Source organism: Crocuta crocuta, unplaced genomic scaffold, assembly GCF_008692635.1.
Source record: "Crocuta crocuta isolate KB4526 unplaced genomic scaffold, BGI_CrCroc_1.0 scaffold1, whole genome shotgun sequence".
NCBI classification, from domain to species: domain Eukaryota; kingdom Metazoa; phylum Chordata; class Mammalia; order Carnivora; family Hyaenidae; genus Crocuta; species Crocuta crocuta.
In genome coordinates, this window is record NW_027527930.1 from 5382876 (window position 1) to 5409341 (window position 26466).

At 37.0% G+C, this 26466-nt stretch overlaps 1 protein-coding gene across 1 annotated transcript; it reads left to right on the forward strand.

The window, feature by feature from the left end:
- Positions 1-2232: 2232 nt before the first annotated feature.
- Positions 2233-25108, forward strand: AFM (afamin). Its single transcript, XM_077751210.1, has 15 exons — positions 2233-2320; positions 6094-6142; positions 6629-6761; positions 7415-7626; positions 8458-8590; positions 9192-9289; positions 10066-10195; positions 12536-12750; positions 16262-16394; positions 19326-19423; positions 20651-20783; positions 21563-21786; positions 22630-22762; positions 24185-24245; positions 24955-25108. Exons 1-14 carry the CDS (start codon positions 2233-2235, stop codon positions 24218-24220), a joined length of 1815 nt encoding a protein of 604 aa, XP_077607336.1. The 3' UTR covers positions 24221-24245; positions 24955-25108.
- The last annotated feature ends 1358 nt before the right edge of the window (positions 25109-26466 follow it).

Here is a 26466-nt window from a genome sequence, read left to right on the forward strand (position 1 = left end):
TTTAAACAGTTTCATAGAATTTCTTTGTGTGGATACGCTATAGTTTATTAACTGACCTTCTTTTGACGGCCATTTGAATTATTTCCAATCTTTTGCTATTACAAGTAGTGTCACCATGAATAGCCTAGTGCTTTAGTCACTTGGAAATATTGGCAGGTACCTTTAGAAAGTTTTTAGGATAGGATGCCTATTAGAAAGTTTTTTGGCTCCGGGGACAAATGTATATGTTCTTAGATATTGCCAAATTCTCTTCCATAAATATTGTGCCACCATTCTACATTACCACCAGCCATGGATAACAGGATCTATTTCCCCACAGTTTTATCCTCACAGTATGCTGTCACACTTAGAGATTTTTGCCAATCACATAGGTGAGAAATACTGCTGTGGTGTTTAGATGTACATTTCTCTTATTAGGAGAATCTTTTTTTTTCATGTTGTGAAAAAACAACCCATTAGTGGTTTTTTTTTTTTTCCTGTTGTGTATTCTTTGCTTAGATCACTTTACTATGTTTCTATCAGGTTGTTGATCTTTTTTTTTTTCCTCCTCAAATTTCCAGAGGTCTTTGTATGAAATAGATTGTAGCTATATTTTATCAGGTTTTCCTCTGTCTTTTTGACTTGCCTAGAGTATTTTTCCATGTAAAGTCCTTAACATTTCTTTCCATAGTTGATCTTTCAACTGTTTCTGGATTTTGCACTGCAGTAGAAAAAATGTTCCCATTTACTTGTGTTTCTTCGAGTACTTTTATAGTTGCTTTTCCTTTTTACATTTGGATGTCTGCCTTATTTGGAATTCTCCTAGTGTATGGATAGCTATTTGAATCTGATGTATCTTTCTCTTTCTTCATTGTCCATAAGACACTCTTGCTTCTCTCTTTCTCCCTCTGTCTTTCCATCTCTCTCTCTCTGTCTCTCTCTCTTTCTCTCTCTCTCTCTCCCCCACTTCCTCCCCAGTCTCTTCTCTCTCTCTCCCTTTCTTTTGGTTTAATAGGTCTGTTCACATTACCACTTTCTACACATCACATAAACAATTTTAGATTCTACTCTTTCTCCAAATATTTTGTAGTAAATATTTCCCATTATTATACATTCTTCATATTCATTAGTTGTAAAGACCAATAGTAACCTACAGAGTGACTAGTTCACCATTAGGTGTTCCTGTGGTGTTACAAACAGTGATGCTTTGTTTCTAACTACACTTATTAGATGGCATTCTTCTGTAGAGAAGAGTTTTTCCTTTCTTTACTTTTGTTTTAATTTGGTATTGGTATAGATCCATAAATTCTTATTCAAAAAATGTAATGGGTTATAATGCATTCCTGACATTATTTATGTTGTCAAATTGTCCTATTGTCTTCTATCCTTTTTGCGCTTGATCCCATCAATTTTTGATCACTTCTTTTGTTGCTGGCACCATGTTCTCAGCTCATCTTATATTTTTTATGTCCGAGCCCTGGAATTATTCATTTCTCTAAGAAGCCCAAGATCCTTGTACTAGAGGAGAGTGTTTAGAACTCAAAATGTGGGCACTAAATGCCCTTGCTACTTGGTTGCTATTGCTTTCAGGCCCTTATGGTGGACATAACTAAAAAATAGACTTCCTATTTAGCGTATACTCACAAATATTTCCATATTTAAGGCCATGTTCTTAGTATAGATTCCCAGAATTTGAGTGATAGGCTCAAATAATAAGAATATTTTTAAGACTATTGATCCTTACTATACACTGGTTTTCCAAAAACTTTAATTATCTAAGACTTGTTTTACTATACATTTACTAGAATTAGCCATAATAATTTTTTTCTAATTATTTCAGGAATGTAAATATACTTTTAAAAATTAACTTCTTATTTTCAGTGAAGCTTAGTATCTTTCTAGTTATGCTTTCTCTTTGGTGAATTATTTATTCTAGTCCTTTGTCCTTTAGCATGTGCAATGTTTCAAGATTTTTTTTTTTGGTTGTCTATTTGATTAGGTATTGTGCATACTTAACCTGTGGACTTTTTTTCTAACTCAATAGATTTTTCCAGTAAAACACAGAGATAATTTTTTCTTAGTTAATTATTAGCAAAAAAACCTGCAGGGTGATCAAATAAGAATCAAACGTGAGGTATATGAGAAATAGGTTAAACAGGTTACTTTTTTACTAATAGTGTCAAAGAATAATATAAAAACTTGATCTTACTCAGTCACATTACTTTCTTTTGTGAATGTGATTTCTAAAAAAAAATGAAACAGTTAAAACTTACAGGTTTTGTTATTTTCTTGTTCTTTTTGACTGAATCCCTAATACTATCCACAAAGCCTCAAGATGTAGGTAAGAAATTTACTTGTATATTAGCTAAGGAATAACTAGAATGGGATAATTTCTTATTTTCTTACCTTGTTTTATTTCCATTTAATTCTTCACTCCCCCTCTTCCCCCACCCCCTGAGTTTATATATACTGGTCAGATATCCTGAAGTAATCTTTCAAGATTTTGCATTTTTGTGGTCATATTACCCAATTTATAGACAGAGTTAGTAGTTATCACACCCAGCAAATGGACACCAGCTTTATGGCAGTATAGAAAGTGTTGCTGGAATATATAATCTGGATTTGAAAATATTAGTATTTCTTGAAAATGTATATGGTAGTGTATGGTAAAAATGGAACATTAAGTATGAGTTGGGATTTTTTAAATAATCTTTGGGTGTCCAACATAACTCCCAACTAGGTGGTAAACACCTTTAGGGTATGCAGAACACAACTTCTCCCAACTGTACAGTTTATAAAAATCCTCAAGTCTGTATATACCCATAAACCTGGCTAACACAGTGTCAGCTTGCAGGGGAGGGTGACATATATTCTTTCTCCCCAAAGGGGAAACATTTGAACTTCATTTCTTCAGAAAACGTGTTTTTTTAATCCCTTGGGCAAGGACAAAAAACTTTTTTGTAACTTGCACAAAGGTGCCATAAACATTGCAGTGGCCCTGAAAATGTGGGCTGCGACTCACTTAACTTCTTACCCCCTATAATGCCTGCTCTTGAGACCACTCATGGGACTTAGAAGAATGGTCATTCTTGAGCTCTTCTCTTTTGCCCCTTTTAAAGACTTCTTCAAAAATCCTGTTGATTTTTATCTCTTCAGTATCTTTTCATTCAGTGGTTACTTTTGCATTTCCATTAGTCTGAACAAAATTCTTGTTTTGCTGATTTCTCAATAGAACAATTACAAAAGTCTTTTAATGGACTCATGAGCTTCTTGCTGCTTTCTTTTCTTTTCTTTTCTTTTCTTTTTTGTCTATCCATTTATTCTTCTATCCAGCTATTTTGCAAATACTTCTTGTCACTTTCTATTTGTCAAGTACTGTGTCTATTTCAAATTCCCTGCATATTAGATATACTACTACGTGGCTGGTATGTCTTAACATATAGCAATAATCATATTAGGTGATACCTCATTGTGGTTTTGATTTGCATTTCCCCGATGATTAGTGGTGTTGAGGTTTTTTTCGTGTGTCTGTATGTCTTCTTTGGAAAAATGTCTATTCAGATCCTCTGCCATTTTTTTTTTTTTTTACTTGGATTGATTAGGTTTTGCTTGTTTGTTTTTTGGTATTGAGTTGTGTAAGTTCTTTATATATTTTGGATAGTAATACCTCCTTATCGAATATAACACTTGCAAATTTCTCCCATTTGGTAAGTTGTTTTTCATCTTATTGATGGTTTATGTCTCTGTGCAAAAAGCTTTTTATTTTGACAAAGTCTCAACAGTTTATTTTTGCTTTTGCTTCCCTTGCCTTAGGAGACATATGTATAAAAATGATGTTAAGGATGATGTCAGAGAGATTACTGCCTATGTTTTCTTATAGGAATTTTATAGTTTCAGGTCACATTTAGGTCTTTAATCCATTTTGAAATTATTTTTGTATGTGGTATGAAAAAGTGGTCCAGTTTCATTCTTTTGCATGTAGTTGTCCAGTTTCCCCAGCACCGTTTATTGAAGATACTATCTTTTCCTCATTGTCTATTCTTGCCTTCTTTATTGTATATTATTTATGACATATAAACAGGGTTTATTTTTGGGCTTTCTATTCTATTCCATTGATCTAGGTGTCTATTTATGTGCTGGTATATGTACTATTTTGATTATCACAACTTTGTATTATATCTTGAAATCTGGATTTGTGATACCTCCAGTTGTTCTTCTTTCTCAAGATTGCTTTGGCTATTCAGGGTCTTTTGTGGTTACATATTAATTAGACAAAAAATAGTAAGCGTTGGTGAGGATGTGGAGAAAAATGAACACTTGTACGCTATTGGTGGGAATATAAACTGGTGCAGCCACTGTGGAAAACAGTATGGAGGTTCCTAAAAAAAAAAGAAAAATAGAAGTGCCATGAACCAGTAATGCCACTACTGGGCATTTACCCAAAGAAAATAAAAACACTTATTTGAAGATTTATATGTACCCCTATGTTTATTGCAGCCTTATTTGCAATAGCCAATGTATAAAACCACCCATATGTCCATCAATAGATGAAGGGATAAAAAAGATGTGGTATGAATACATACAGTGGAATGTTACTCAGTCATAAAAAAGAATAAGATCTTGCCATATATAAAAACATGGATGGACCTAGAGTGTATTAGGCTATGTGAAGTTAGACAAACTGAGAAAGAGAAATACCATATGATTTCACTTTATGTGGAATCTAAAATAAAAAACAAACAAACAAGCAAAACCCCCAGACCCTTAAAGACAGAGAACAAACCAGTGGTTGCCAAAGGGAAACCTTTGGGTGAAGGATGAGTGAAATAGATAAACGGGATTAAGAAGGACAAACTTCCGGTTATAATATATATAAATATGCCATGGGGATGACAAACAGCACAGAGAATATAGTCAATAATATTGCAATAATGTTCTATGGGCGACAGATGGTGACTATCTTTATTGTGGTGAGCACTGAGTGGCATATAGAATTGTCTACTCAGTATGCTGTACAAGTGAAACTAATATAGCACTGTATGTTAATTATATGTCAATTAAAAAAAGGAATAATCATATTACTATTCTATATAAACATTTTTAAATGGACCTTCATAGCTTCTAAGTGAAGCTCAAACTCCTAGGCTTTATATGCAAAACCCCTAGAATATTGGATCCAGGTCCTTTCTATCCTAGTTCTTGTTCTTTATGACTCACCCTCTCATGAAAGTAGATTAATAAGTACACATATATCTCATAATCTCTTACCTTTGTAATTTTACTCACATAATTCTCTCCACAGAGAGGGAAGAGCCTCCTTATTTCTTTGCTAGCTGAAATCCTGTGCATTTTTTCAGACTCAACTCAGATGCCACTCTTCCTATAATCCTTTTCTGGTTTTTTACTCAGAGATAATAAAGCATTTCTGTCATATACTTACCCACATTACTTTAGGATGCCATGTACATTCTAAATTGGGTTATAGTCATGTTCATAAGTCACTTGCACTGTGAGAGTACTTAGAAACCTGAGGTCCAGGGGAGATGTCTTAATTATTACTGATTGCCTCATAGTGTCCAGCACAATACCTTGCAAAAGTAAGGATTCCATAAAAACAGGCTATGTGGACAAGTATAGGTGTGTTCCTTGGGAGGGAATCAATGATTTTAGACTGGTCGAGAGAGGATCTAAATCTCTGTGTCTGTAGCACTATAAACTATATTAACTACTAGCACACTATGGTATCTTTTGTGGGGCCCTGTGGTAGATTTACAGCACATATCAGTTACTTTCATAGTACTTTCCTAGTCATACGTGATAGATACTTAGCATAGAAGTGCTTAGATTTGACATTTGTGGCTGAGGAGCCATCAATGACAAATCTGAAGTCTGCTCAGTTTGAAATTAATTCAAGTCTTGAGTACATAGCAAGCTGTGCGACAGATCTCATATTTGGTTCATATGACTTTTCCCCTTCTTGTTAAGTATGTCCAATTGTTTTGTACAATGAGTTTTCTATTTTATACTTTGTAAATTTAGATATCGTGTAGTCATTTGTTGGGAAAATGTTTAACGACCAGCATACATAATAACCTAAATATTGTTGCTTTTCAGATGATGTCAGTATTACCCAGAAATTTATAGAGGAGAATGTTGGATATATGTGAGTTTCCCTAAACTATTTAAAAAGTATTTCTTTATTTATCTTTGAGAAAGACAGAGGTGGGAGAGAAGGGACAGAAAGAGAGGGAGACAGAATCCCAAGCAGGCTCAAACTCACAAGTTTTGAGATCATGACCTGAGCCAAAACCAAGTTCGATGTTTAAGCGACTGAGCCCCCCAGGAGTCCCTCTCTAAACTATTTTTGATGATGATGGTGTTTATCATGATCTTATCTGATATATTTCAGAAATGTTAATGCGTCTCAAAAGTAATTAATGAAATAGAATCCATATTTAAAAAGTAAATATAGTAGTACTCGCAAAATTCAGATGAGGCAATTGAATTCTCAAGAAATTGTAAAATTTATAGCCCTCAAACTTTGATAATTTCCTGGGACTATTCACCAAGTTAATGTTTCTACAAGTTTTTGTTGGACACAAATGGAAATCCTCCAGGTGGTCATTGTGTACCCTGTGGACTGTTGCAGCACCATCATCGTATTTGCTCAATATATTCAGGAGGCTTCCTTTGAAGAAGTAGAGATGTTGGTAAAAACCATGACAGAATATAGAGATAAATGCTTGGCTGACACGACACTCCCAGAGTGTGCAAAATTAGCTGTAAGTAAATCATCTGTATTCTTAAACAAATAAGCCTATTTGTCAAAGAGAATTTTTGGCTTAAAATATAAAAAAGAAGATGCTCTATGCCCCATTATAGTTTTAGTTTGCCTGACTTTGGAATTTAGGATAAGGTACTTTCCTCAAAGAGATGCAATTCTGTATTATGATGCACTTGTCTACGAGATTGCAGTCATGCCATATGTATATAGGCCAAAGGAGGGGGGGAGCCAAAGTGCACAAAAATACAGAGGTACCCTCCTTAGCTGCCTCTCTCAATATATGCTTTACCATCACACCCCCTTTTTCTTAGCCTCTGCCCAGATAGAGTCACCATCTATTACTAAACACGACTGCTAATACTTCACCAATACATTCACTCTCCGACCCTGTCACCTTGAGAGAAAAAGAAAAAAGCTATTATCTAAGGGAAATGTAGGCAGCAAAGAAGGAGTAAGAGGTTAAAGGGCCCCAGGATAAGGGTGGGATGGTTGTCCCAGGTGTGGGTAACAATGTGCTGCTGGTAATTTGGGAGAATTGGAATTTCTTCTCAAAAGGTGGCTTCCATCACCCACTGTATTCATTGTGTCATCTCAGACGGTTGAAAAACTTTACAGTGAATGAAAGATGCCTTTTACTTTTCTCTTGTCCAGAATGATGTTTTACTAGAAAATATATGTGCTTTGGAAGGACTGCCACAAAAGCATAATTTTTCACACTGCTGCAGTAAGGTTGACTTGGAAAAAAAACTTTGTTTCTTCCATAATAAGAAAGCAGATGTCGGATTTTTGCCTCCTCTTCCTACCTTGGATCCTGAAGAGAAATGCCAGACTTATAAAAATAACAGAGAATCTTTTCTAAACAAGTAAGTTTACTGTTAGTAGAAGAATTATCTAATTGAAGATTAGCCCAAGTTCAATACCTATTCTAAAGGAACATAGCTGGTTTCATTGATGGACGAAGGCATTCACCATGCATTGTGTGTCAGATTTTGTGTCCAGTGTTCAGGATACAAATATGAACAAGATATGCAACGTACTTACAATATCCTTTCAGTAATGATATACATTTTCCAATGTGGTAAGTCCTAGGACAGAGTGTGTGCGTGGTGCCAGTCTGTTACTGGAGGGAATAATCTGGTTTTCCTAAAGGGAAGGTGCAGCTTTACTGAGGGGAAACATCCAATCAATAGACGTTTACCAAAAATGTGTTTTCAATAGTGTAGTAATAGCAGAAGCAGAGGCTTTGTTTTCTGGAAAGCTGGTGTGTTCATCGAAACTTATATTACAATTTTATTTGAACAGAAGTAAATAAAATCCCTGAGTCTCAGAGAGACTGTATGCAGGTAATTGTTCTTTGAATGTGGAAGGGAGAGCCGCTGACCATCTGGCCGCCTCAGGAAAGAAAGACAGCGGCCATAGTTCAGTGTTCAGGATGAAAACTAATCATCACTCTGATTTTGAAGTTTACAACTTAATTGATAAAACTTTTTTTGGAGAGTAGATAATGTTGCTTTATACTGAAGGTTTCTATAAAGGGAATCTTTCTTACTTTCAGTCTTACACCTTGATATTCTTGTCTTTCCCTGTCTTTCCTTTCCCTTCTCCTGTCTTCTCATCCTTTGTCTATAATTTTATTTCCATTTTTGTCTTATGTTTTTCCCTTTCCCTCCTTCCCTCTCTTTTTTTCTTTATAGTTATATCTATGAAGTTTCCAGAAGGAACCCCTTTGTTTTTGCCCCGACACTTCTAACTGTGGCTGCTCGTTTTGAGGAGATTACTAAAACATGTTGTGAAGAACAAGACAAAGCTAACTGCTTTCGAACAAAAGTGAGTATTGCATTTATTTCATTAAATGGTAAGGGGTGACCCCAAACTGCAGATCCTTACTTAAAGTTAAGTTACAGCAAAGGGTTATTTACCATTTATCAGCCATTTTCTTGCCACTTCCACTGGTTCAACTCTTTGGCCATTGGCTGCTGATTTAAATTTCTTACTATTTGAGACCCTTGAAAGACAATTGCCTATTTCCGGGGTCATTCTTCTGGCATTGTCTTCCATGTAAATTGGAAGGAAGCCCTAATGAGTGAATATCTAGGGTAAAGGTGTCATTTTATCATCTATCCTGGACATGCTCTCTTTTGGCTGCCCATAAAGTTTAATCACCCCAATAGAGATGGCCAAGCTCACAGCACACTCCACCACTTACCTTTCCACCAAGTGGAATTCAGTCATCAGGAAGACTGGCTTAATTTTTATAATGTGCCACAAATGCATATTTCTTTTGATAAATAAACTTATTAGGATAATAATACCATTGATTTTCTGTTTCTGAGCAAATTTTAGAAAATGTGGTTGACATGTGGTTAAGAAATAAGAGACTGGTGAGATTCCACTCTTGCTTCAATAGATTTTTCTCTTTTTCCTTTAGGTAGAACCTGTCATACAATATTTAAAAGCATCATCTTCTTTTCAAAAAAATGTCTGTGGGGCACTTATGAAATTTGGACTGCAAGTCTTAGAATCTATGTGAGTTTTATGATATGTATCTTGTCCTTCCTTATATTTTCTCCTCTGTGTCCCATTTTTGTTAAATTGTTGATGACTTTTTATCTTTACTCTTCTCCAGGGGTGTTGAGGTGGGTCTCAGTCCACGTGGATAACTCAGAACTAGGACATTATGTCAGAATGAGAGAAGATCTGGGAGTTGAGGCAGCCCAGAGAGAAAGAAGGTTACTTCTGAGATATTCGTTGGTTAGTTAGAAATTTGAATTGCTCCAGGAGTTCCCAATCAGGGTTTTAAAGCCTTCAAGTGGTTTAGATATGATGCATCCATCTATCTTTGACCTTAATGACTAGAAGACAGCCTTATAAGGATAAATTTTATCTCAAGTGCTCATCCTCACTAATTAGTAATGTTGCTATGGCAAAGTCTTTAGAAAAATCCCAAGATCTCAAACAGATCAACAGGAAAGGGTTCTGTAATGGGCTATGTCTGCCATGTGCTTGCCACAGGAAGTGGTGGTTTTTACGAAATGTATTTTGCTATAAAAATATGGAAAGGGGGTATACCTCTCAGGACTTTTTATTCCAGTCCTGGTCTGGGACTCAAAATATCAGCCTAGGAGTTTCCAAAGTGATCATGCAGGCTGCACAAGATATAAACAGCTATTTGGTAAAGATATCCATGAAAAAACAAGGGTACTAATTCTTATTGCAGCTATTCATAGTGTATCACCAAAGAATTCCCTCTTATCTTACTTGCTGTTCAAGTTGTTTTAGTGGTTTCTCATTTTTTTCCCCAGAAATATTGCTATACTTAGTCAAAAATTTCCCAAGATTGAATTTAAGGGACTTACTTCCCTTCTAGAAGATGTTTCTTCCAAGTACAATGGATGCTGTGAAGGGGACGCTATGCAGTGCATCCGTGGCAGGGTAAATAATCTCTAAAACTAAGTAAAAATAATGATTTGGGGCAGCCATTTTTAAATTCTGAAGTTGTCCTGATATGTGGCTACTTTGCCACAATGAAATCAGAATGTTAATAAATTGTTAAATAATAACATAAAATAAATAAAATAAAAAATGAAACATTAACAAATGTTAAATTTGTTTATGCTCAAGTAAAAAGCTCAAGTAAAACTTTGTTTTTTTTTATACATGGGATTGACTGTTGTTATATTTCTCAGCAGATTCTGTTTTATACAGCTAAATGTCCTTGACATAAACTTTAAGAATTTAGGATTTGTGAACGTTGACTTAAGGCAGATTGAAGTGTTCTTTAATAGTGTGACTCTTCTTTTAGGGATATTAGAAATTAAATAGTAAAGCTCAGAGAAGATTTGTCACCATTATATTTTTAAGAACTGCTTCTTGTGAGTTTCCTTCAGCTGTTTAGGAGAAGTATTTTCAAATAAATGGATATGTTAATTTGAAATAACTCTTTATTCTTCAAAGTGATTTTCTAAGGACATATACTGGTAAATATATTGTTGACTTAGTTTAAGTTTTTCAGCAAAAGTTTAAGTGCACATAAAAGTGACACAATTTCATCAAAAATATCCTGCCTTCTTAGCTGAAATGAGACTTTTTCTCAGTGACTTTCAGTTTACTGTTTTTAAACTCACAGTGAAACTGTATGTTAATTAATTAACTTGAATTTTAGAATATAAAGATATATACATTTTATTTCAAGCAGGGAACAGTAGATGTCCTGAAGAATTACTTTGTCTTTAATTGAACTCCAATTAAAAGCAACCTCACTCACTATTTATTTTTGTATTGTTTGTTTACGGAAATGTGCATTTTATATTAGATATTATATACTGAATTAGAATATAATTTAAGAGTTTTCTGTGAAGTATGAAGCTGAAACCAAGAGATTATATTATGTCCTTAATATCCCTTTTTAAAATGCCTTCATGGAAAAATAAGAGGAATTAAATTCTAGTTTGTTCAAAACAAAAGTGAATTCCAAACATTAAGAGAAGTGCTGCCCAGAATTGTGATGGTCTTCTGTGAGATGTGTAGATGTTTGCAAAGATTGGCTTCCTGGTTCTGTATGGTGTGTTGGAAACACGGTGCCAACAACCTCCATTCCATTTTTTGATTCATCCCCTAGCTTCATCCCATTCCTCAGCTTCACTGTTCACGGGAAGAAGATCCTGGGGAGAAGGAACAGCTTGAGTAAAGTCAGAGAGGCCTGGAATAGCCTGGCATTTCATGGAACTCAGCAAAGTACATGTGAAGCTAGACCAGTGAGGAGGAAGAATGTGCAGGCTCAAACTGGAGAGTCTGGAGAAGGGATTGGGGCCAGATCAGTTTTTAAAAAACTATCCAACTTGGCGGCGTCTGAGCGGCTTAGTCTGCTTTCCATCCAACTCTTGATCTCAGCTCAGGTCATGATCCCAGGCTTGGGGGATTGAGCCCCACACCTGGCTCTATGCTAAGCATGTAAACGGATTAAGATTCTCTCTCTCTCTCTCCCTCTCTTTTCTTCTGCCCTTCTTCCCTGCTTATTCACTCTCTCTCTTTCTCAAATTAAAAAATAAACAGTTGTCCAACTAATGTGTAAATAAGAAAACTTCACCTTCTCTCATATTCTCACAATTTCATGTGGGTGTCATAATTGGGATAAAGAGGAGAGACAGTAAGTTTTTCTGTTTGTACATTATTTGATAATTTCAACAGTTTCCAATTAATAATAACCATAGGAAAATGATAACAATGAGTAGGAAAGCTTCTAATGTTTGAGAAGTCTTTATCTGTTAGTTGCTACAGCAGTTCACTTATTAACCATTTTTCATACACCTTTCAAATATTTATTGAGTTTCTACTTTGTGTTGGTAATATAGTGTCAGGCCATGAGGGAAGAAAGACATCTAGTATTATAGATATTATGGTCACATGTCTTTAAGCACAGGTGAACTTTTATGGGGAAGAAACAACATTTAGAATTAAAATGCCAATATATCAGAGGAATAGGAGTGAAGTATTTTAAAGATGAATATTTAACAATAAAATGTAAATTTATAAGGGAGTCTATTTTCATAATTATCATTTAAAATCTTGAGAAATAAAAGTGGCATTCATGTGAAAGCTTCATGTGTATTAAATTAATACAAAATTTAAGTAATACTATTATCAAAGGATCTGATGAAACAACTCCAGATGTCATGCTTATGGTTGGTTTTGTATGCAACCATTTCATTGTGAAGGAAAATCCAGCCCCGAAGAAATGATTAAAACACAGTTATTTTTTATTCTTTCCTACAGAGCAAAGTTATGAGCCATATTTGCTTAAAACAAAATTTGATCTCCAGCAAAATCAAAGAGTGCTGTGAAAAGAAAATACCAGAGCGTGGAGAGTGCATAATTTCCTCAAATAAAGATGACAGACCAAAGGACTTGTCTCTAAGAGAAGCAAAATTTACTGAAAGCGAAAATGTGTGTGAGGAACGAGATGCTAATCAAACGAGCTTCATGGCTGAGTAACATAAGTCTATACTGAAATTTATGAGGCAAACAGAAACTTATGATTTGACCTATTTCAGCTAATTTGGGTGGAAAGAATGAGAATCATTTAAATCCTTGGGTATCACATAATTTTTAAAAATCATGGCTACAGATTATCGTATTTTCACATGATTTTAAGAAGATACAACTGTGTTGTTACAGGGATGGCTAACATTTATTGAGTACTTGATACGTGCCAGACAATGGGCTGAATACTTAATGTAGATTATCGATTTTAATTCTCACAACAGTCATGTAAAACCAGTATGATTACCCCCATTTTTTCAGATAAGTAAACTGAGGTACAGAGCAGTTAACTCACTTGTTAGAGATTCGAAGCTAAAAGATGGCAGCGTAAGGATTTGACCTGAGGAGGTCCAGTCTTAGAAGTTCCAGGCTGACCTATCACGCTATGCTATTCCACAGCTGTCAAAGGGAAACTAGTGGACTTGGAGCCAAATGGACTAGATTTGAGTCCCGATTGAATTACTAGAACAAGTAAACCTCTCCATGTTTTACATCATCCTATATAAAATTCATATAGGAATATTCATTCATTCTAAGTTTAGTGGTAATGAAATACAATTCAGGGACTATGGTAAGTTAGATAGGGCTTTTATCCTCAGTAAGCCTTCATCAATAGGGAATATGACAGACTTATAAGTAAATGTGGAATAAATTAATAAATGTGGGAATAGACAGACTTATAAATAAATAAGTGCAAGACATGCTTTTATTTTCAATAACACTATGTAATATGTAATGTGGGAACAGAGGAGGAAGTGGTCAATTGTTCCTAAGAAACCTGGAAAGACTTGATAGGGAGGAGGTACTTAAAGAAATTTTGGTAATCTAGACACAAGGGGTAGATCATGGATAGAAGTATAAAACCACTTGGTGTATTTGTGGCTTTGTGTAGGGTATTTGCAGTGAGAGACGAGGGTAGTGAGAAGTATGTGGGGTCAGATCACGCAGGCATGCTAAGTAACGAGATGCCACTAAAGGGCTTTCACTGAAGAATAAGGAAGGACAAAATCACTTTTGTTTTTTAGAAACTTCATCTGGAATGAATCCCAGTTTGGGGCTTAGGTGGTTGGGTAAGTAGTTTTCAGATTCAATGAGATGGGAAGTATGGGTTGAAGGTTTTGCGGGAAAGAGAATAATGTTTGGATAGGACCACGCTAACTTTGAGGTATCTGTAGAGTATTTAATTAGGAAGGTCACAAGACAGTTTTTTTTTAGTATAGTTGACACACAATGTTACATTAATTTCAAGTGTACAGCATAGCGATTTGACAAGTTTATACATTATGCTGTTTATCACCATATGTAGTCACCATCTGACCCCATATATCACTGTTACAAGACCAGTGACTATATTCCCTATACTGTGTCTTTTATTCCCATGACTTATTTATTCCATAACTGGAAGCCTGCATCTCTCACTCCCTTTTACTTATTTTGCCCATCCCCCTCCAGCCCCAGCAGCCATCAGTTTGTTCTGTGTATTTATAGGTCTGATCTGCTGTTTTGTTTATTTATTTTTTTTTAGTTTTGCTTTTTTTTTTTTTAGATTCCACTTATGAGTGGAATCATACAGTATTTGTCTTTTGCAGTCCGATTTACTCTAGTATAATACCTTCCAGGTCCATCTATATTGTCTCAAATATCATGGGACAATTTTATATATGAACCCAGAGCTCTGGAAGATACAGATTATTGAAAATGTATCACATTTTAAGCATTTCTTATCTACTAACCAATTTAATTTTCAAAATCACCCTTTATGGTTAGAACACTTTTACTATCCTCACTTTCCAGGTAAGGAGACAGAAACACAGAAGTGAAGTAACTTGCTCCCAAGTCACACAGATAATATGTGATGAAGCCAAGACTCAAATGCAAGCAGCCTGACTCCAGACTCCTGCTCGTACAACCGCTGTGCTCTATGGCTTCTCATGAGTGTTGAGTATTAACTTAACAAAATGATAGAGGTAGTGTGTTTCACTTGTCCTGACACATGTGCTCACCATAGGGAAGTGAGGTTTTGATCATCACCATCATCATCCAACATAGTGTTTGAGGAGAAAATCACAGAACAGCGGTGACCATGCTGAGCCAGAAACAGAGTTGTAAGGTGAGGTCTTTCTGGATGTAAACATCCAACACACGACCTCAATGTCTGCATGGTCAGGGGAGGCTTTGAGGAGTTTTTGTTTGCAGCATTTTGTTTGGATTTTTTTTAGGTGTGATTTTTTTTTTCCTGGAGAAGGGTCCCGACTTACATCAGATAGGAAGAGGAAGGAGCCCTTGATTCTCTGAAGTGAAACACTGCTGCTTTAGGGTCTGGTAATATATTCCACAAATAGAGTTGAGAAGGCGGATGGAGAAGCAAGAGAGGCAATGTCAGAAAGACCAAGATTAATCAAGAGAATCAAAGGCTGCAAAACAGAAATAGATATAAGGAGTTGCCTGGAATTGAGAAACTTTTGTGAGGTGTTGCTCTCATAAAGCACAGAAAGCATTTTAACTTATTTTGAATGAATAGATTAGATTTTTCTATGAAGAAGATTGTAAGTAGCACAGCTGAGGTGCTTAGAGAAGGCACCCCTCTCCTACAAAGAGGGTCAACTTGGTTTGGAAAAGAATGAAGCAGGCATCCTATAAGACCAAGGTTCAAATGTTCCATTTCCATTAATAGCAAGGTACTGACCCCGTCTGAGACTTCCTTTCCTCAGTTATGAAATAGTGCTTATCTTGAGGACTCAGTGAAGTTAAACGAGAAAAGTGGTTCTAGTGGCTAGGAAGCGTTTTTTTTTATCTCTTATGCCCAGAGCTTGATCCAGTGCTAGCACCTACTAAGGGCTTAATAAGTGTTAGCCTCTTACCTCTTGCTTTCCCATTTCTCCCCAAATCACACTGCCTATACCTTTGGAGTCTATACCCTATTCCATTGCCAATGGCTATATTAGGTCTATATCCTAAACCATTGCCAATGACTTAGTGTTAGAGGGGTGGTTACTCCCATATTGACAAGTGACAGGATGAAGTAATGGGCAAAGCTGCTTCCCAGTCTCTCACCAAGGTGGCCCTGGAGTGGGGAGCAAGTCATATTTCCACCATCTCAAGCTGGAGGTCGGAATGCATTTCCCAACAGAATTCTAAAGTATTAGCAGCATGATACACTATTTTTTATGTTTTATGGGTTAAATAATTTTATAATTAACTCTGAATAACTCCAATCCTTCTACCCTCTCAGGTGAAAACACTGTTAGTGGAAAACATACTACAGAAGAGAATCTTTGTAAAATGATCTCCCATAGTCAAAATACCCTCTTAAATCACTGTCTGAGCAAACCCGAGGAGGAAGTTAGCATTTGAGAGCAGACTCAGTATTACAAGATCTGATTAGCTTAAAAGATAGCAGGATTTGGCATTTTGTTCTTTCTCTAAGTTCCAATGTTCAAAATATTTTACACATCACAGGTTTCTCTATGAATACTCAAGGAGACATCCGGAACTGTCTACACCAGAGCTTTTAAGAATCGTTGGCGTGTATGACGATCTTCTGAAAGAGTGTTGTCACACAGAAAACCCTCCAGACTGTTACCGACACGCGGTAGGTTCTACTCTTCTGGGCTCACAGAACTAAACAAAACAAAGCCAAACAACAAGCACTTCAAAACTGATATCAAAATTTTACTTCAGTTTAGGAGGTAGAAAATGTGATTGGCCAATCTGAGTCTACTTAAAATTTTTTTTAACGTTTATTTATTTATTTTTTTTTGAGAGACCGAGAGAGACAGAGCACAAGAGGGGAAAAAGCAGAGACAGAGAGAGGGAGACACAGATTCTGGAGCAGACTCCAGGCTCTGAGTTGTCAACACAGAGCCCAATGTGGGGCTTGAACTCATGATCTGTGAGATCATGACCTGAGCCAAAGTCGGACACTTAACTGAGCCACCCAGGTGCCCCAGTCTGAATCTACCTTGAATTCAGCGAGGGCTAATTATTGGGAAGACTGACATCATGTTAGGTTTCTGTGCAAAGCTTTGAACTACTAATTCTGTGTGTTCATGCAAAAAAGCTCTTCCTATTTATATCTTTCTTTATGTACTCTGCATTTTATTGAGCCATATTGAATTTTTTATGATTGTAAAAGTAATAAATGATTATTAAAGATTATTAGGAAAATCCCCAAAGTTACAAAGACAAAATATAAAAACTTTGATACTGTCATTGAGAAATTGCTATAATTAGCATTTTCTTTCTTCTTTTCTATGCATACATGTATATATGTGTGTGTGTGTGTTTAAAAATAAGATTGGAATAGTACTTTCTTAAGTAATGTTTGTATCTAGAGGTACCTGGGTGGCTCAGTTGGTTGAGCATCTGACTTTGGTCAGGTCATGGCTCAGGTCATGATCTTGCAGTGTGAGTTCAAGCCTCACGTCAGGCTCACTGCTCTCAGCCTGTCAGCACAGAGCCTGCTTGGGATCTTCTGTCCCCCTCTTTCTTCCCCTCCCCCACTTGTGGTCTCTCCAAAAATAAATATTTTTTTTTAAAAAAGAAATGTTTGGGGGTGCCTGGGTGGCTCAGTTGGTTAAGCATTCAACTTTGGCTGAGGTCGTGATTTCACAGTTCCTGAGTTCGAGCCCTGCATCAGGCTCTGTGCTGACAGCTCATAGCCTAGAGCCTACTTCAGATTCTATGTCTCCCTTTCTCTCTCTCTGCCCCTCCCCTGCTCTCCTCTCTTTCTCTCTCTCTGTCTCTCTCTGTCTCAAAACTAAATAAACATTAATAAAAAAGAGTTGGGGAGGAAAAAATATTTTAAAAAAAGAAATGTTTTTATCTATTTTTTAGTTAGTATGACAGAAAATTTGTCATGTCATTAAATGGACTTCAAAATGTACTTTATTTTAGATGATGGAATTTCATCATAATAATTTATTTAACTGTCTTACTACTATATGTTGGACATTTTGAACATTTAACTAGGTTTTTAATTTTATAAGTGACCCTGAAATGAGTATCTCATTCCATCCATCTTTATTAATATTTATGACTTTTTCCCTAAGATAGATTACCTGAAGGGAAATCATTAGGTCAGCGTATATAGACTTAAAAAAAAAAACACTTGATACTAATGCCCAAGTTACTTTCTAGAAAGTATCAGCATACAGTCCTACAACAGTGCTTGACAATATTCACTTCACCCCCGTCCAACCAATCCCCACCCCACCCCACTGTCACCGTCAGTGCACATGGAAGTTAACTTTGCTAGATTTCAGTGTAAAAAAAGAGTGACAGTGTTTTAAGCACTTATTTGATTTTTAAATGAAATTAGGTCTTTCCCATATGATTTTAGATATTACAGTTATAAATTTCTTGTGAACAAGTTATTCCTGCCCATTATCCGTTTTCCTGTTGAAATTAGTGTGTTTTGGTATCAATTCATATTCATCCCTTATGTATTATAGAAATCAATTATTTGACATTTCTAATTTGTTTTCCATTCATTTGATATGAGCTGCTTTTTTGCTTTATTTTAAAAATTGCTTCCACCTGCCATAAAAGCCAGCTTACACCCATTCATATTTGAGCCATGAAATAAGAAGGTTTGACTTCCCATCTAGCTGTCCCTAATGAGGAAGTCTGCTCCCAACCTTCAAATGAATGAATCATAGTGCTAGAAAATTCTGTTTTCATATGGAGGCATAATTTGTCCCACAGCATCCATCCACTGGTGTGTAGTTTTCTCTCTGGTGGCCACTCAGTAGATATCCGATTTTATAAAAATGTTTTGTTCTTATTTTTTAGAGAGAGAGAGAGAGCAGGGTAGAGGCAGAGACATGGAAAAACAGAATCTGAAGTAGGCTTCAGGCCCTGAGCTGTCATCACAGAGCCCGATGTAGGGCTCAAACTCATGAACCAATGAGATCATGACCTGAGTTGAAGTCAGATGCTTAACTGACTGAGCCATCCAGATACCGCAGTAGATATCCAATTTTATGGTGCATGGGATACAGTTTGTCAAATATTTGAAGACAAATGTTGGAGTTTTAAAGTTCCAATTCTAAATAATGAGGAGGTATAAAATAAAGATAAATGTGATTTAAAATGTTCTGTGGCAATACTTACTAGCTGGGTCATTCTAAGGCAAGTCATTTGGCTTCATAAGAGGCTAATTTCCCATATATATAAAGGAGGGATTGCTCTGGCTAGTTGAAAGCGACAATCAGTTATGCCCATTGTCAACATAAGATTTGAATTATACTTTGTAAACTGGGAAGCTCTAAAAAGTGTACACGATGATGATGAAAAATTTGCAGATTTCAAATTTCAAAACCATATCTATGTTTATAGCTGAAAAGGTTTAAATGCTTACAGTCATAATAAAAAAAAACTACTCTCGATTTAATGAACAATGAGTGGTAATCATAGTTTGAAAATACTATACAAATAAAAAAAAGCTATTTGCAAGTTGACATGAAGCTTATGATTAAATTTTAGATAAAATGTTCCTGAATATGATTGTTCTTATTTTTAGGAACTGAAATTCAATGAGACAACTGAGAAAAGCCTCAAGATAGTACAACAAGAATGTGAACGTTTCCAGAATTTGGGGAAAGATGACTTGAAATACTAGTAAGTTGCCTGCACGAGTACATTAGCACTTGTGACCAGGATAAAATAAAGAGTGCCACAAAGTGTCAAAAATTCAGCTCAGTCATTCAGTTATGGCAAATTCATAAACTGGGAAACATAAAAACATAAAAGTCAAGCTGTCATAGTAAGCCTTTGCCAGGAATGACCCTAGAAATGAAAGAAATACAGGATTCTATGGAGTGCCCGGATGGCTCAATCCGACAAGAGTCTAACTTCGGCTCAGGTCATGATCTTGCAGTTCGTGGGTTCGAGCCCAGAGTTGGGCTCTGTGCTGATAGCTTAGAGCCTGGAGCCTGCTTGGGATTCTGTGTCTCCCTCTCTCTCTCTGCCTTTCCCCTGCTGGCTCTGTTTCTCTCTCTCTCTCTCTCAAAAATTAATAAATATTTTAAAAATGTTAAAAGAAAAAAAAGAAATACAGGATTCTAGAAAATTGATTCTCTAATGCTTAAGTTTTTGCTTGGTCTTGCTTTTCTCAATCTCAAGCCAGAATCACTGGATTTTGCCCCATTTGGGAGGGCAGAAGAGTGAACTTCAGACTGTTACAATTTCCCAAGGAAAAGATAGTTTGCCCAGAATTTGAACCCATCTTACCAAGTTTATAGAAATAATTCTGGTTTTGCTTAACACTTTAATATTTATTTTTTTAGTGCTCTTGTGAGTATTTATGAGCAATACACAGTTTATTCTGATTTTCTTAATTAATTACCAGACTAATATGGTGTGTGTTTAAACCAAACATCTTCAAATCAAAACACAGTTTTAAAAACATGATTTCACTGTCTCTTTACTGAAGTCAAACTCAGCCCAGTAAAGATATGTTTCCTTCATCTCAGATTACCCTTTCTAACATGTATCTATTAAATTCCCCTTTAAAATTTATTAATTATTCAAGGGATTTCAAGCAGGATTTTACATACTAGCCAAAATATTTGCTGCCAGGAAGCTCCTATACCCACAGGTAAGAAAGGATGAGCAAATCTGAGAATTTCTGAGATTGCCATGAAATTAGAAGGAAGCCAAAAATGCAGAGTGTGGGAAAAGAGGATGTAAAGAGACAGTTATCTATCATTTTATGAGAGAGCTGAGGTTCACATTGCCCTTACATTGGTTGTCCCTAGACTTGAAGAGTTGGGGTTTCAAGTAGCTTAACAAGGGAAAATGGGTATTTGCTTTTGTTTAGAACCAAACAGACAACTGTTCTTTCAGCTACCTTATCAAACTCACAAAGATAGTCCCCCAGCTCTCCACTGAAGAACTGACCTTTCTTGGCAAGGAAATGGTGACAGCCATGACCACCTGCTGCACACTGAGTGAAGAGTTTGCCTGCGTTGATAATTTGGTGAGCATGTCATATGTACCTAATTATTCTGAAAAGAAAAGAAAAGAAAAGAAAGAAAAGAAATCTGCTGCACTAATTGATTTATAGCCATTAAGCAGTTATCTGCCTTTCTTCACTGTTTCAACATTGTTAAGCAAAAAATGTCAAAGATTTTTGGGGAGCTCACTGCATCAGAATCCTAAGAAGCAAGAGAATGTCTTAAATATTTTCTTGGGGTTCTCCAAATCATCTCTTTTACTTCTTCTTATTACTAATTTGTTATCTGTAATTTGTTAGAGCAAATGGCAAGAATAATGATATCATTCCAGAATGATATAAGAAACTTTATAATTTTAAGTAATGTCACAAATTCAGTCTTGCCCCACCATGTCAGTAAGAGACTTGATGCCTCCTGCCCAGTCAGAACTTGGGTGTTTCTCTTTAGGGCTGGGATGGAGACTATGCTGGAGAACATCTGAGGAAGAGATTAAATCTAAGGGCCACAGTGTTTGGCTGTCACTTTCAGTCAACTGGTTTTGCAGCTCTCTGCTCACAATTACAGATTTGTATATATGCCAACAAGAAATTAATCTATAGGCATTTGAATTACAATGGCTTGAAACTTTATCATAATGCGAGCTTCCACTTTGCTTCATATGTAGTATTGTGTTCACAAGAGCATGGGTTTTTCTGAGTACAGTTAATAATCACCTTAGAACTGCCTAATGATTTATCTAACCATATTTCAAAACTAATCAAGTTTTAAACTCATGTCTGAACTCCATCATCCATTGGCACAGGTGGATTTAGTTCTTGGAGAGTTATGTGGAATAAATGAAAATCGGAACATCAACCCTAATGTGGACCACTGTTGTAAAACCAACTTTGCCTTCAGAAGGCCCTGCTTTGAGGGCTTGGAAGCTGATAAAGCATATGTGCCTCCAACTACCTCTCAAGGCTTATTTACCTTTCACACAGACTTGTGTCAGGCTCATAATGAGGAGCTCCAGAGAAAGAAAGACAGGTATAAACATTTTCTTCCATTCATCTTTTTCTTTAGCCTGAAGGCCCATAATGTATTAATGAGAGGGTGTACGGAACTGCATATGCAGTTTTGCTGTTATAATCCTGTTCCTTCCATCAAATTGTCCAATCTCTCCAGTTCAGAAAAATGACAGGGCATATTTATTGCCATTGCTTATAAGTCAAAACCTAGCTAGTGCTTCTCTTGCTAGACTTGGAGTGTCCAGTGTACTGGATTTGGAAAGGTGAGCTAGGGCAGCCAACATAAAGCCTCACGGGGAAGTTCATAATGAACTGGATTTTCCTAAGGGAATGTCATAGATGTTTGCCCTGAGAATCTTGCTAAATGTTGAAAAAATGAGAGGCCCAAAAGGGACAAGGATTTTACTTTTGTTTTCTCACACAGTGTTATAAATGCTAAAGAATAAGATTTTGGGGGGAGGGGGTATGATTTAGGTAGTGTCTATATCAAGTTGAGTGGAAGCGGCATTTAGCAGCATTTAGAGAAAGATGGAATAAAGGTTATTTTGAAAATGGATTTTCTAGAAAAATCAAATGTAATCACATAATCTATAATTCTTGCATAATGAAGACCTCATATATGTTTACATTTGATACCATTTTGTTTATAATTACACAACTCTCCAAAAAATATGACCATGAAATCCATTGCATAAGCTGAGCAAAAAAGTTTCAGAAAACCCCTTCAAAGTGGAATATCTTAACTTTTTATACTCATCCGAATCAAGACCCCCCAAATGTGATACTGTGACAAGTATTTTGGAGAGGGAGAGCTTAAGAAAGAGATCTTTAATTAATTCTGTTTGACATCTTTGGGTCGCAGTTTTCTTGTTAATCTAGTGAAGCTAAAGCCTGGACTTCCAGATGAAGAGCTGCAATCATTGCTTACAGATTTCACTAACGTGGTGGTCAAGTGTTGCCAAGCAGAGGGGCCTGAAGCCTGCTTTAATGAAGAGGTAGTACTATTTCTTTTGCATTGAAATTCAGTTGGTCTTCGTGGTCAAATAAAATAAAATGGAAATCCCAATAGGACCTTGCTTCCTCTGTCTCTGAGGCCCCTGGAAGCACAGTTCCCACATGGCTAATGTGCAGATGTCTGTGTGGAAGGACTTTGACACTGTCTCCTTGGTGACAACACGATGTAAGAAAAGATGTCAGGAGAACCTGGGTTCTAATTCCAGTAGCCCTGGTCATGTAACTTAAACTGAACCGTAGTTCACCATCTATAGATGAGGACGGTAATAATAATCCTTGAATTATGCCATTGGTCCTTACTCTTCTGTTTTCAATCACTCATTAGCTCAATAAAACAAATAGCCAAACTGACTTGCAAAGGAAATCATCATCAGCTTCGAAGGGAGGGGAGCACGAAGGGTATTAGTATGTGAATTGTCTCAGAGGGTGTCTGTCTCACCTTCCTGGGATCCCTTGTCCCAGGAATCCCTCAGTTGACAATACATGTGTGTGAAGTGAGGAGTTGGGGGGTGAATGTAGTGAGGGGGAAGAGAGGAAAAGTGCTCTTTGCTTGTCCTCCCACCAGTGACTGGAGTCTCTCACTAACTTGCCGTGTTCCAGGATTCTCAGGTACCTGTGAACGCCAGTCCCAAAGGATGGCTGCGTGGAAGTACTTCTTCCCTGATTTCCAACTTCCTTCCTCACTATTTCTTTCCCGGCAACCCCCACTCCACCCTAGACTCACAATTCACATGCACATACAAACTGGTGCCACTCCAATCCTTCTTTTTTTTTTTTTTTTTAATTGTTTAATGTTTATTTATCCTTGAGAGAGTGAGAGAGACAGAGTATGAGCAGGGAAGGAGCAGAGCAAGAGAGGGACACAGAAATCTGAAACAGGCTCCAGGCTCTGAGCTGTCAGCACAGAGCCCAACGCGGGGCTCGAACCCACGAACGTGAGATCATGACCTGAGCCGAAGTCGGACGCTTAACCGACTGAGCCACGCAGGTGCCCCCAATCCTTCTTGCACACTCATAGACACGGACTCACACACAGCTTTCATTTTGGTGGAAAACCCTCTACTTTGTCCAAGTGAGTGCTTAGTCTGTGGAAATTTTGTGTGTGCATGATTCAAATCATTAGCTTAAAAATATGTTTAATGTAATTAGAGGTTCTTATTCAATATCTAGCATTTACTTGAGTGAGTGTGTACATTGAGGCCATGGAAAGGGAGGGATGAATTCACTGGCAGTTCATAAAAGGCACTTGGAGAAGAGATGTTCATTGTCTCATGTACAGTGTGGGACTGCTTTAATTTTTCTTCTCAAAATTCGAAAGAATATGCTTCTCCAAATTTAAATAATAATGTCTTAAATTTTTCTATGTGTTTTTGTTTCTTTTTTTTTTTTTTTCCATCTCTCAGGGCCCCAAAGTGGCAGCCAAAAGCCAGGTTGCTTGAGAAATATAAAGGAAAACTACCAAAGGTAATACCTGCTTATTTTAGTCAAATGCCAAGGCCCGTCTTCATCCTTTAACATCTCTCTGGGTGTGTTTGTGGTAGCACCTTCTCTCACTGTTCAAACTTTCTGAGTAACCAAAGGCACCCACTCTTCTGCCTTTCTCCTACTGCAATCTGCTGTCTGGACCAGAGCAGAGAGGCCATTGAAGCTCTGAATATGGACAGAGAGGAGGAGTTAGGATGGACAGACAGGACTCAGAGAGAGAGAGTGGGGGACAGCGAGGGAGAGAGAGAGAGTCTCAAGCAGGCTCCTCACTGTCAGTGTGGGCCTGATGTGGGGCGCAAGCTCACGAACTGTGAGATCATGACCTGAGCTGAAACCAAGAATCCAAGGCTTACCTGACTGAGCCACCCAGATGCCCCCTCAGTAAACCTGTTCTAAGAGTCTTACTGCAGGAGCATGGACATAAATGAAAAGCAATATATTTGTGATTTCACAAAGATCTGTAAAAGATGGCCTCTCTTCTGCAGTTTAAGACTCATACACAAATTTTAGGAACGAACGATGTTCAGTGTTGGGGAAGAGAGACCTGGACCACCACCATAGAGAGCAGGTTTGGATTTATAAGAAGCACAACATACGACACACAATTTTTTATGGTCAGGACTTTCCATTGCTCAAGTTACACTATTTCACATTCTTGTGTTGCATAAGATACTATTTTTTTTCCCAGGTTGTGGGGAAAAGAAGAACACCGACTTGACCTGCTTCCTATCTGTCCTGCAGTGGATTTTACTTTTCTGAGAATACCGTGAAACGATTCTTCTGTAACCTTTACCTGAAATCTTGTTACTGTAGCAAGCAATAAACACAGAATCATCAAGTTATTTCTCAAAGACTGATCTCATGTGTCAACTTGATAACAAAATTAAACAATCAAGATTCATTCATTCCATCAGTCTCTTTAGCTCACTGGCCAAGGGTACACAGCTCCAGGGGAGGTAGGGCTCCGAAACAGCAATGGTGTGGACAGAATCCTCACTGATGCTGTTCTTGCTGCCCCTGGAAGGGAAATGGGGAGCTGAGGATGGGAAACTCATCCCATCCTCAACTTAGCAACTTGCTGCTGTTGCTAAGACTACTGGCTGGCACTGAATGTTTTCAATGTTCACAACATTGTCTTGAGCACTTTTCATGCATTATCTCATTTAATCCTAACAACTCTACGAGGAGATATCATTTTAATTCCCACTTTACAAACAGGGAACTTGAGTCTCAGGGAGATACATGAATCTGTTCCAGGTCATAGAACTGGTAACTGGCAGAACTAAGATTTAAATATGAGTCCTCTAATTCTAGAAGAGTAATTTTGACTTCCGTACACAATACCACCTAGGTGTGACCATGTTGAACGACTAATAAAATCTGTTATTCATAGAGAGGGAGGAGCACCCAAGGCATCAGTGACAGTAGCTGTTTTCTCCTGCCATAATTCCAAGCCATAATTGCTGTGAATGCTGGAGATGTAAGTGCTCATCAGTGACGTTTCAGGAGAGTGGTGGGGACAGGGAAGCCAGGGAATGAAGGTTGGCCACGGGCTCATGGCCTGACTGCTATCTAAACTTTTAATGTTCTTAGTGTTTCAGTGCCTGACACTGAAGATGATGACCATTTAATAGATAATACATGAGAATAGTCACAGAGCTCTCTTGGCGTAGCATTTACAATGAAGTCTTTGGGATTTTCATTTATTTCATCAACAAATATTTATTATTCTCCCTCTGTGGATACAAACATGAGCCAATTAGAGATGGTTCCCCATGGCAGGGGAGAAGGATAGTAAACAAGCAATCACACATGCTATTATGGGGACAGAAAACGTCCTCTGCTGTGGGAGCACCTTGCACGGACACTCAACCTAAGCTGAAGAAGCAGGGTGAGAAGGAGCAAGGATCACCAAATGCCTTCTGCCTTAAACTTGCTGTATGGCCTCAGATAAGTTCCCTACCATCCAAAACCTCCATTTCTATGTGCCGTGTGGGAGAATAACATCTACATCACAAAGGCTTTAGAGAAATTATTAAATCACTAAATAAAATGCCCAATACGATGACCAGCAGATAATAGATGTTTATTTCATGACGTTATTTTATCCTTTTGCCATTTTTTAAACACTTCCATTTACTAATGAGAAGAACAGGAAGAAAGTTTTACTTTGATAATGGATAATAAGTTTAGCAAACAG